Source organism: Arachis ipaensis, chromosome B5 (genome assembly GCF_059453495.1).
Source record: "Arachis ipaensis isolate K30076 ecotype BB chromosome B5, ASM5945349v1, whole genome shotgun sequence".
Lineage (NCBI taxonomy): Eukaryota > Viridiplantae > Streptophyta > Magnoliopsida > Fabales > Fabaceae > Arachis > Arachis ipaensis.
In genome coordinates, this window is record NC_142440.1 from 27,596,063 (window position 1) to 27,608,147 (window position 12,085).

The 12,085-nt window shown below is 44.0% G+C and overlaps 1 protein-coding gene and 1 pseudogene across 1 annotated transcript; one reads left to right on the plus strand and one right to left on the minus strand.

The window, feature by feature from the left end:
- Window positions 1–4,228: 4,228 nt before the first annotated feature.
- LOC148563682 (uncharacterized) lies at window positions 4,229–4,702 on the plus strand. Its single transcript, XM_088486898.1, has one exon. The coding sequence runs from the start codon at window positions 4,229–4,231 to the stop codon at window positions 4,700–4,702; it is 474 nt and encodes a 157-aa protein (XP_088343024.1).
- Window positions 4,703–6,172: 1,470 nt separating this feature from the next.
- On the minus strand, window positions 6,173–6,994 carry LOC148563683 (uncharacterized; annotated as a pseudogene).
- Window positions 6,995–12,085: the final 5,091 nt, after the last annotated feature.

The following is a 12,085-nucleotide window of genomic DNA, read 5'->3' on the forward strand; positions in this document are numbered from 1 at the left end:
AGGTGTTTCTTTTGGCTCACTCTGGAGTTTTACTTTCGTATTAAACACCAAATTTTTTATCTTAATAAAGATCAAATTTAACCAACGCTCATGATTAAATTTAGAATAAAATTTTAAGAATTTTAGAAAGAATTAATGTAATTAATACCCCATAGTATTCTAATTTTTATCATAGGCTAATTTAAAAAAAATGAGATAATATATAGTTATTTAGTTTAATTATAGTGATATTTTATTTTATTATAGAAGTTAATTGAACTCGCGCTTCAAAATCTTAACTTAAAAGATCTTAAGAATTTAGCACGTCTATTTAAAAGAACTCATTTTTAGCATTTTATACAAATTATTATAATTAACTAATATTTACATTTTATAAATAAATAACGATGAAACAATATTTTTTATAAGAGCAATAACATAACTAAAAAACCAACACTTATGGTAAGAGAAGGAAAAAATCTAAAATAAGAACATAAACGTTAAAAAATTGTGCTAAACACTAATCACAAAATAAATAAACAAATAAAATAAAAATAATAGTATCCAAAAAATTAAGTTAAGGACAAAGCACCATTCAAAATAGGAAAGTTCAGTGGTGCTAACGGCTAAAGCATCTAATATTGTGCTATCGTGTCCATGTGGGAGCGTTACCCGTGCATGGTTAGGGGTGACAAAATGGTGAGATATGATGTGCTAACCACAACATTTGATATGGAATTTGTTCCGGCCCAGCCCGCCTGAGGCGGCGCCCTGGCCCGACCGGCCGATCCGGCGAGGCGTCAAGCAGCGACCCGATAAGAACGCCCGGACACTCCCTCTCTTCCGGGACGGCTTGTTACAACTGGAAAGAGGAAATTTCCTGGAAGGAGCAAGAATCCTGTGGGACCTGCCCTAAGGGGCAGGATATATAAGGGGAGGGCCTTACCCCTCCCCCAAAGTACGTCACTACCTCCATACTCTTACAGCCATTTGTACAAACTCTGACTTGGGCGTCGGAGTGTCATTGCAGGTGGCTCTCCCTTTCACACCACAACAGCTCGGGACGTTGCGAAGTCTCAGCCCTCACTCACTAGAGACCTGGTCCCAAGCCGGTTCCCATCATTGCACCCTCAAAGCATCACCGACCCGTTCGGGACACGAAGTACCAAACATTGGCGCCGTCCGTGGAGAATGAACCCACGACCACGATGAAGCCTGAATAGGTTTAATGATGAATGCTTGGAGATTGACAGCCTGACCGACTCGGTGGCCAGTTTATGCTTGACGAACAGGTTGCTGAACGAAGATTTTAGGAAGCACCTTACCACAAAGCCCGTGTGGACAATGCAAGAAATCCAAAATGTGGCTAGAGAGTATATCAATGATGAGGAGGTTAGCCAAGTCGTGGCAGCCAACAAGCGGCAGCCCGCCTATAACCCTGTTCGTCAGCCCGGTAATGGGGAAAGGCCTAAGGAGCACTCCAAGGACGGAGCGCCAGCTAAAGCCTTCAAGCCGTTCCCCCGGGTAGGAAAGTTTACTAACTACACCCCCTTGACAGCCCTGATCGTCGAGGTATACCAGCAGATAGTCGACAAAGGGATCCTGTCGAGGCCCCGACAACTCAAGGATAGAACTGGAGGGAACAAAAATCTCTACCGCGACTACCACAAGGGCTTCGGCCACAAGACCCAAGATTGTTTCTATTTGAAGGATGCTTTGGAGTAGGCGATCCGAGAAGGTAAGCTGGCAGAGTTCTCTCACCTCATAAAAGAACCCAGGAGGCGGGATCGCAACCAATCTGGCGATGACAGGAGCCGTGCCGTGATACCGAGACAAGAACCCGAGGAGGACAATGAACGCGGCCTCACCATTGTGAATGTTGTAGTCAGGAGAGACGTTTTCCCCAAGTCAAATTCGGCATGCAGGAAAGATGCCAAAGTCTTGGCTGTGTCATTGTCTACTCCCGTACCTTCCCTCAATAGGGTCCCATCAATATCATTCGGACCAGAGGACCAATGGTTTGACGACTTGCCGGAGAACCCTCCTATGGTGATCACAGCAACAGTGGGAACTGGCCTGGTCAGGCGAATCCTCGTAGACACAGAGCCGATTCGAACATCATGTTCCGCAACGTGTTTGATACTCTGGGCCTCCGAGGTACCGACCTGAAAACCCACCAACACGGTGTGGTCGGCTTAGGCGATAACTTTATCAAGCCTAATGGGATAGTCTTCCTACCAGTCTCCATAGGAGGAGGCCGAGGAAAGAGGTCGGTAATGGTGGAGTTCGTTGTTCTAAGGGACTCCACGGCCTACAACCTCATCTTGGGAAGGAAAACCATCAATGAGTTCGGAGCAGTGATTTGTACCAAGCTACTGATAATGAAGTTTGTTGCGAATGATGGGTCGGTTGGATCCATCAAGGGAGATTTGGAAACGGCAGTCGCATGCGACAACACCAGGGTCGACGACAAGCCCAGGTCAGAACCTGAAGGAGACCTCAAGAAGTTTAGGGTCGATGACTCAGAAGAAAAGTTTACCTTCGTGAACAGAAACCTCCCTCGTGACTTGAAAGAACCATTGTTGGAAATGATCCGGGCAAACGGTGACCTGTTCGCTTGGACACCAGCCGACATGCTGGGGATTGACCCCCAGTTCATGTCACACCACCTGGCTGTGAAGGCAGAAGCTAAACCGGTGGCACAGAGAAGAAGGAAAATGTCCCAAGAAAGAGTCGACGAGGTGGCCAAGCAAACGGCCAGCCTACTAAAAGCGGGGTTCATTCGAGAACTGGACTACTCGACTTGGCTGTTGAACGTGGTCCTCGTCAAGAAAGCCAATAGGAAGTGGAGAATGTGCGTGGATTATTATGATCTTAACAAGGCCTGTCCCAAGGATTCCTTCCCCCTCTCTAACATCGATGCCCTAGTAGACGCGGCCACGGGGTATCGGTTTCTGAGTTTCATGGATACATACTCTGGCTATAACCAGATACCGATGCACCGGCTAGACGAGGAGAAAATGGCATTCATAACGCCAGGGGGTACATACAGCTATAAGGTGATGCCGTTTAGACTAAAAAATGTAGGAGCTACGTATCAAAGGCTGATGAACAAGGTATTTAGCAGTCTTATCGGCAACATGGTGGAAGTGTACGTAGACGACATCCTGATGAAGACCGCCCAGGCCGAAGACCTCATCAGTGATCTAGAGACCGTGTTCGCATCTCTTCGGTGGCACAACATGAGGCTTAACCCCCTCAAGTGCGCCTTCGCCATGGAAGCCGGGAAGTTTTTAGGTTTTATGATAACCCAGAGAGGAGTGAAAGCCAACCCGGAGAAATGTGAAGTAATCCTACGGATGACGAGCCCAGGATGTGTCAAAGATGTATAGAGACTGACGGGGAGACTCACGGCGCTATCCCGTTTCCTTAGTGCGCCGACTGCTAAAGCTCTTCCGTTCTCAACTTGATAAAAAAAAAAGGAATAGTGTTCGAATGGACCCCGGCGTGCGAGGAAGCCTTCAATCACTACAAGAATATAATCTTAGCACCACCTGTCCTCGGCAAACCCTGAAATGGAGAGACATTATACTTGTACTTAGCAGTAACTGATGAGGCTTTAGCGACCGTCCTGGTACGGGAAGTGGGGAAGATCCAGCAACCGGTCTACTTTGTGAGCAAGGCGTTACAAGGGGCAGAGTGAGGTATAGCAAGTTGAAAAAGCTGCCATATGCGCTCTTGACCTCCTCCCGTAGGCTGCGACAATACTTCCAAGGACACCAGATAATCATCAGGACGGACCAAGCGATTCGACAAGTATTACAAAAGCCCGACTTGGCGGGTAGGATGATGACCTGGGCAATCGAACTATCTCAGTATGACCTGCAGTACGAGCCCATGCATGCAATCAAGGCCCAAGCAATGGCCGATTTTCTGGTCGAAGTGACAGGAAACCCCCCCTGAGACACCGAGCACATGGTGGAAACTCCATGTAGACAGAGCCTCCAACCAAACGTTCGGAGGAGCAGGGATCATCCTAGAGAGCCCCACTGGAGTCGTGTATGAGCAATCAGTCAAGTTTGAGTTCCCGGTGTCCAACAACCAAGCAGAGTATAAGGCCCTTCTTGGCGGCCTACTCTTGGCAAGGGAAGTCGGGGCCACCAGAGTTGAAGTATGCAGTGACTCTCAGGTCGTCACATCACAGATTAATGGAACGTGTCAAGCCAGGGACTCACTGCTGCAAAAATACATGGAGATGGTCAAAAAGCTGAGCGAGGAGTTTGACGAGGTCACAGTACATCACGTTCTAAGGAAAAAGAACTCACGGGCCGATCTCTTATCAAAACTGGCGAGCACAAAGCCGGAAACGGGGAACCGATCGCTGATTCAAGGTTTCGTGAAGGAACCAATAGTGATCTTGCATATAACCCGGGTGGCCGACTTCTCCTCATGGATGGACCCGATCACTGGTTTCTTGAAAAACAGTAAACTCCCTGATGACAAAAAGACGGCGAAAGCATTGAGGAGAGAAGCAGCCAAGTATACAATAATACAAGGCCAGCTGTTTAAGAAAGGCCTGAACCAACCTCTATTGAAGTGCCTAGGCCCCAACCAGACGGACTACATATTAAGCAAAGTCCACGAGGAGTGTTGCGGCCACCACATCGGAGGAAAGGCCTTAGCTCGAAAACTCGTCAAGGCCGGCTACTATTGCCCTCAATGATGGCGGATTCCAAAGAGTTCGTGAAAAAATGCAGGAAATGCCAGGAAAACGCAAACTTTTACAAAGCACCGGCGGCTGAACTGAGCCTACTGATGGCCTCCCGGCCATTCTCCCAATGGGGCGTCGACCTGTTAGGACCTTTCTCGATCGGACTTGGGCAGGTCAAGTACCTAAGTGTCACTGTTGATTATTATACCAAGTGGGTGGAGGCCGAGCCATTGGCAAGCATATCCTCGGCAAATTGCCGAAAGTTCATGTAGAGACAAGTAATAGCCAAATTCGGAATCCCAGAGGTCGTCATCTCGGACAACGGGACACAGTTTGTTGACAAAAATTTTGGGGAATTTCTCGCTGGTTTAAGGATAAAGCAGAAGTTATCGTCTGTCGAGTACCCCCAAACCAACGGCCAAGTCGAAGCAGCAAACAAGGTCATCCTACAAGGTCTTAAAAACCGACTTGACCAGAAGAAGGGAGCCTGGGTAGACGAGCTAGCATCGGTCCTCTGGTCCTATCGCACGACGTAGTAGTCATCTACCGCGGACACGCCCTTTCGATTCACCTATGGGGTTGATGCGATAATACCCGTAGATATTGGGGAACCAAGCCCACGTCTACTCTTGGGAGGAGTTGAGGAAGCCGTGGAAAAGGACTTGGTGGACAAGACCAGAGAAATGGCTCACTTGTCAGAGACGGCACTGAAACAAATAATGGCTCTGCGTTACAACACCAAAGTGCTAAAGAGAGATTTTTAGCCAAGCGACCTAGTTTTATGATGCAACGACGTGGGTCTCCTGACACCATGGGAAGGAAAGTTGGTAGCAAATTGGGAAGGTCCATACAAGAGCTGGAACGACTGGACGGCAGGGAAGTTCCCAGAACGTGGAACGCGAGAAACCTAAGAAGATTCTACTCCTAGAGGCCGAAGCACACCCGGCGAGCAGCTGGTTTCCTGGCTTAGTAAGACCCGTATTACTTTATGTTCAGATTATTTCCCATTGGTTGTTTACATGAATGGCAATTTATTATTATTACACTAATTGTTCCTTTCTCGTTTTATACTTTAATGTGCTGTTCACACTGTTTAAATCGTTTGACCTGGGAAATTAACCGGTCCAATAACAAAACGGTATCCCGGGACTGATCACCCCGGAAACCACTGAAGTCGCGAATGCTACAACAAACGGCTATTAAACAAAGCCAAATTTCAGGTGATTAAACGAAAAAGCCAGGACTTGGCTTCATTTTTGTCAACATCGTTTCAAAGTTAAATAATTACAAATAAAAGCCCCAAAACGGCTACAAAAGTCAGAACGGTAGAACGGCAGAAATTGTCAACATAATGCCAAAACAAAACACAAAGTACAAAGAATTCATTTCTTCGGAATATCAACGATCTTGCTATCCTTAATGGTTTTGAAAACGCTGACGGCTGAGGTGTCAAAATCAGGAGCTAACAGCTTTACGTGAGCCTTAATCGCCTCTTCGGTCGCCATAATAGCATTCCAACCATGCTTCACAGTTTTCTTGTACTTTTTCTTCAATTCAGTAGCCTCAGTTTTAGCCGCAGTCGCCAATGAGAGGGCGTCATCGTGCTCCTTCTCCAGATCTTTCATCCGACCCTGAGCAACATTAAGTTGGCTCTCCAAAGTGAGCTATCGCTCCGTAAGTCGTGCAATCGCTGCGTCGGAAGCCTTAACCTTCTCCTCGGAGGCAGCTAGCTGTGTCTGAAGTGACTTCACCTTAACCTTGTACTTCTCATTGGCTTTGACAGACGATTGAAGCTTATTTTCCAAGGTTCGAGCCCCCGCCAAGACGGGCTCCGCCTTCTGTGCTATGGCAGCCGCCCGGAGAATGGTAAGGTACACCCACTTAGCTTGAGAAGCAAGGTCCCCACCTTGGAAGAAGTTCTCCGTGCAAAGCAGGAGTTGGGAATCAATAAAGTTCCCGGCATCGAAGTTCTTCTCCATCACCGTAAGGACCCCCTCAGGGCTGGAGGTCAGTTTTCTTTTCCTTGGGTTGTCAACAACGACGACCTCTCCCTGGGTAGGCTGGGACTCCACCTCAACAACAGGGGAGGGCAGCGCTTGGTTGGTATGGGTGGCAGAACTGTCATCACTGCCCTCTATGAGAAATGTGTTAAACAAAGTGTCGAGTCCAACTTTCTCGCCAGCCATTGACACTAAAACAAGATACAAAAACCCGTTAGTCGGCAAATCAGCTAAAGAATCAATGAATAATAACAAACACGAGCATACAACCAAATGACCACCCACCTGTATAATCCATGCCCATGTCACGATCACCCATGAGGAGATGGGGGTTAACGTGGTTCTTGCTGAAGATAGCCAACAGAATGTCAGCAACCTTCTTATTCTCGGGAGACAACCCTTTGTATGTCACTTTTGTGAAGGCATTAGCCCCCGCCCCAAAACTCCAGTAGATTGGGATGCGGCGTTCCCCTCCAAAGACAGCCAGAAGGGATGCCGACCTTCAGCAGGGCGAACCTTGAAGTATTTATCCTTGAAACCATGGTAGAAATCCTCAAACAGGCTAAAGATTCTCTGACCTTGGGCCGACCAGAAGGACATGAAGCCTTTTTGGCCCCTCCCCTCCCCTCCTTATAAGGGTTTGTTGAGACGAAGAGAAATAAGAAAACCTCCACGGAAATCGGTAATTCTAAGTACTCGCAAACCATCTCGAAACAGCGGATAGAAGCCCAGCTGTTCGGATGCAGTTGAGACGGCGCCACGTCACATCGGTTTAGCAGTGCCATTTGAAAAAGGGAGAAGGGAATGCGAAGCCCCAAGTTGGTGAACATCGCTTTGTACATCCAGATCCAATCGGCGATCTGGGGAGTGTTTAGGTTTAAATGGCATATCCGTTCGTGGTCAGTGGGAGTAAACACCTCGTAATTAGCTTCCTCAGGGCCTCCCTTGCAGAGGTAGTCGGCTTGTCGGAACTCCGTGAGTTCCTCTAAAGACATCTGATTGGCGGTGTCCCTCACGTCCGAGGTCACCCAGGCATATAGGTCAACAGGTGCTTGATAAACCACTATTTTATGGTTTATAATGTGTTTAATTGTGTGGTTTTATCATGATCTTTACCCACTTATTCATATGATTATCATGCATTTATATTTCCTTCATAAAATTATCACATGATTAAAAACTTGCTTCCTAAGAGACTTTTAATTATGTATTTTAATTCTCCTTTATTCCATTCGATGTCGTGATCTGTGTGTTAAATGTTTCAGGCTTTATAGGTCATGAATGAGTTGGAGATTGGAAAGGAAGCTTGCAAAAATGGAAGGAACACAAAAAATTAAGGAGATGACCAACGAGAAGTGACTCGGCCGCATGGCTCACGCGACCGCGTGAAAGAGAGGAAATCGCAGTGACGCGGCCGCATGGCTCACGCGACCACGCGGATTGGAATAGCACAAGTGACGCGGAGGCGTGGACAACGCGCCCGCGTGGCAAAGCAAAACGCCGAATGACGCGTCCGCATGAATGACGCGATCGCGTGACGTGCGTGATCTGCATAATCTGCAGAATTCGCTGGGGGCGATTTTGGGCCCTGTTTTGACCCAGTTTTCGGCCCGAAAAAGCATACTAGAGCCAGAGAACATGCAAAAACCAACAACAACATTCATTCTACACAATTTTAGTTTTTTTAGATCTAGTTTTACTCCTCCTCTAAGTTTTCTCTCTACACATTCATAGTTCTTAGGATTTTTATTTCTATTGCTCTTTGCATTGAGATATTGAGAAGAGTTATTACCTCATCAAGACTTCGTCATTCTAGTTCATTTTCTTTACTTGGCTTTACTCTTCCATGTCCTTTAATTTACTTAATTTTACTATTAGATTATTTTAGAATTTATCAATACAAGAATTACTTTTATTTTTAATTGATTCCCTTGAGTTTTATTTATCATGTCTTTCTTTAATTCCCTTTCCTATGTTATGAGTTCTACATTCACAATGAGCGAGTAGTTCCCTAACTTAATAGGGAGTTGATTGAAAGGAACCCTTGAGTTGGGATGCTTAAAAGAAAAATTGTAATTGGGTTATTGTTGGAATGCTCTCTAGTCACTGACACTAATCCTTTTCAATTGAGCGGATTGGAACTTGTGAATAGAAACAGCATTCCAACTTGTTTGACTTTCCCTTACCTAGTAAGGGATAACTAAACAAAACAACCTTCAATTATCAATTAATCTTGAGAGTACTTCAACAAGAATAGGGCTTCCAACTGATCTACTCCCAGTCAAGGCTTTTATTTAAATTATTTAATTTCTCTAATTTAATTTCCTGTTTATTCAACTCAAACCCTCTTTGAAAATATCTGATTAATAAAATAGCACACCTTTCTGCAACTCGTTGGGAGACGACCTGGGATTCATACTCCCAGTAATTTAATTTTAATTTTTGTGACAACCTTCTAAATTGATAAGCGAAATTCTGGTTGGTTAAGAACTATACTTGCAACGCGTATCTTATAACAATTCTTGACTCGCCAATTTCCGCCATGTCAGTGCTCTCGCGACGGGAACCCTCGCGATGGGACGTTGGGCCATACCTACAGTGGGAGCACCACTCAGAGTCAGTCTATGAGGTCAGAAAACCGGTGTTACCATCAGAAACTACAGTTTGCCTATCTACAGTTAAACCAAAACTAAACCTATAGTCAAGCAAAGACCAGAATCCTAGAAACCAAAAACCTGAAATGGTTACCCCCCTCCCCCAATGTCTACCTAATACTAATGCGGTCCTAGCATGCAACCCAAAACAAGCAACGCAGGTGCAGAAGCAACGTACAGAAAAACAACATAAACGCAAAAGTGAAAATAAGAAGCAAAGGAAAGAAGAAACTTACCGAAAAGATGATGATCGAAAAGAACTGGGAAAACCTCAAAGAAGAATAAGTAATGAAGAAGCAACTCAGGGCGAAGAACTTTATAGGAGATGAGAGAAAATGAGAGAAATGTGATGATGATGGGGAAGTAGAAACTGAAGCGAAAGAAAATTGAAATGGAAACTGACGCCTAGAAGAGCGAAAGGCAGGGGCAAGATGGACTTTTTACGTAGGGTTCAAATCAACCATCAAGAGCATTAAATGCACGGTGCGAAGATCGAGGTGACGCAGGACGCTCTTTTGAGGCAACAAGCCTCACTCGCGCGTAGGGGGCATGCCCTTACCATGACTGACGACAAACCGACCAAGCGACGAGGTTATCGAAGGCTACGGAAACGCGCCACCCACGGCGCTCACCACCCTAGTTGGCGCGTTGGGGGCACTGTTCCGGCCCGACTGGCCAACCCGGCGAGGCATCAACAAGCGACCTGATAAGAACGCCCGGACACCCCCTCTCTTCCGAGACGACTTGTTACAGCTGGAAGGGGAAATTTTCTGGAAGGAGCAAGAATCCTGTGGGACCCGTTCTAAGGGGCAGGATATATAGGGGAGGGTCCTACCCCTCCCCCAAGGTACATCACTACCTCCATACTCTTACTGCCATCTGTACAAACTCTGACTTGGACGTCAAAGTGTCATTGCAGGTGGCTCCCCTCTTTCACACCACAACAATTCGGGACGTTGCAAAGTCTCAGCCCTCACTCACCAAAGACCCGGTCCCAAGCCGGTTCCCACCATCGCACCCTCAAAGCATCATCGACCCGTTCGAGTCTCTCTATCTTTAGTTAAAAAAAAAAAGAACAATGCATTCAGTTGGGCTAATAAATCTGCCCAAGCATAGCTTTCTCTGTTTTAATAAAAGCACGCAACATATTATTTGGTTCCTTTATCAAATTTACTCATTAAATAAATTTTTTCTGATTATAAAAGTAGATTTTATAATGTCATGACTCCTTTCAAGAAATATAAAATGGTCATAAAGTTGTTAAATTTTAAAGATAAAAAATTTTATTTTTCTAATCATAAAAAATTATATTAAAATCATATATTAATTAAGTAATACGTGTTTTAACACTACAAGAGACATGTCGACTAGCGGCGGTTTTTTTAGGAATCTGCGACAGTTTTTAACCGCCGTGAAATGAAATTCCAGCGGTTTCATAAGCGTTGCCTATTAGGGGGTGGAGATTTGATTTTGTGGCGTTTTTATAACCGCCGCTATCCTGCACGCTGGTTTAAAAAAAATGTGGCAGTTTGAAACTGCCACAATCTGCTATATAAAATTAAAAAAAAAATTTTGAAAGTCAAACCACTTTGAAATAATCCATAAAGTATGTATTACAAGATCAACTGATAATACTAAAATGAAACTCAAAAGAGTTATTAGATAGAATTAAGTTATTCTAGCCACATTTTAAATTAGAATATTCTAGCATCAATATAAGGCCTCAAGGAATGTCAATATTCATAGTATAGGCAGGGTGTATTAGAGGAAGAAAATCCAAAGCAACCTTTGAGTCTATTAGAGTTATTAAGTCACGCATATTTACAGAAAAGGTGTATTCAGAATTTTCAACTAGACCAAGAAAGTGAAAAAGGGAAAAAAAAGTTAAGGAAGTTTAAAATTAGAAAATAAGTGACATTATTGATTATCTTATTTTTTTAAAAAAAATTGAAATGCTAAGAGACAAAAATATTATAGTTGTATACCTTTTAACTTAATCAGAGATGCAGTCATCCCAAAAATTCAAGGAAGGTCAGAGATAAAGAGTTCAATTCCCTATAATAGAGCTCCTGCATGAAATTAAATCAAATCCTACAAAGGTGACAGCAAATTATTTCACCAAATTACACCAGCTTGTTGAGATTGGTTTTAATTATTTTATTTAAAGAAAAAATCTCAAATTTATTTCAGTCGTATTTAATAAATTAAAATGACCAATATTACAACAAATGGCTAATATTATAAACTTACTTTCATTATGTAGGAATAAGGGTCTCTACCCTTAGCATGATGGCACTCATCCATTATTAAAAGCTTAATCATATCAAGTTTGAGAAAATTGTGCCTCAAACTTCTGAGCAATATAGCTGGAGTAATGATAAGCACCTTAGCATTCAAAAGAAAAAGCCTAGTTGATAATAAGTTAGTAACCACCTCCAAGCTATGCAGCAAACAAATATTTCAGAAGTATCACACTTAAAAGAACAAAAGATGCATGTCACACTTAGATAAAATTGAATATTGAAAAACAAAAAGTCGGTAGTCTTCTTTTTCATTTTCTTTGAACACATAGGCTTAGGCTAAAAATCATCTAGAAGGCATAACTAAAACTAGGATTGACTATAAGAATAACATGAATGCTACTAACCTTGACACCTTTTCAATTTTTTTCAGGCATTAGCTACTAAATCAGTGGTATTTATCTAGACTTGTGTAATACATTACAGATCATTTGCCATCAA

Coding starts and splice junctions, on each gene's coding strand:
- LOC148563682 (XM_088486898.1), top strand. CDS start 4,229: ATGGAGATGGTCAAAAAGCTGAGCGAGGAGTTTGACGAGGTCACAGTA.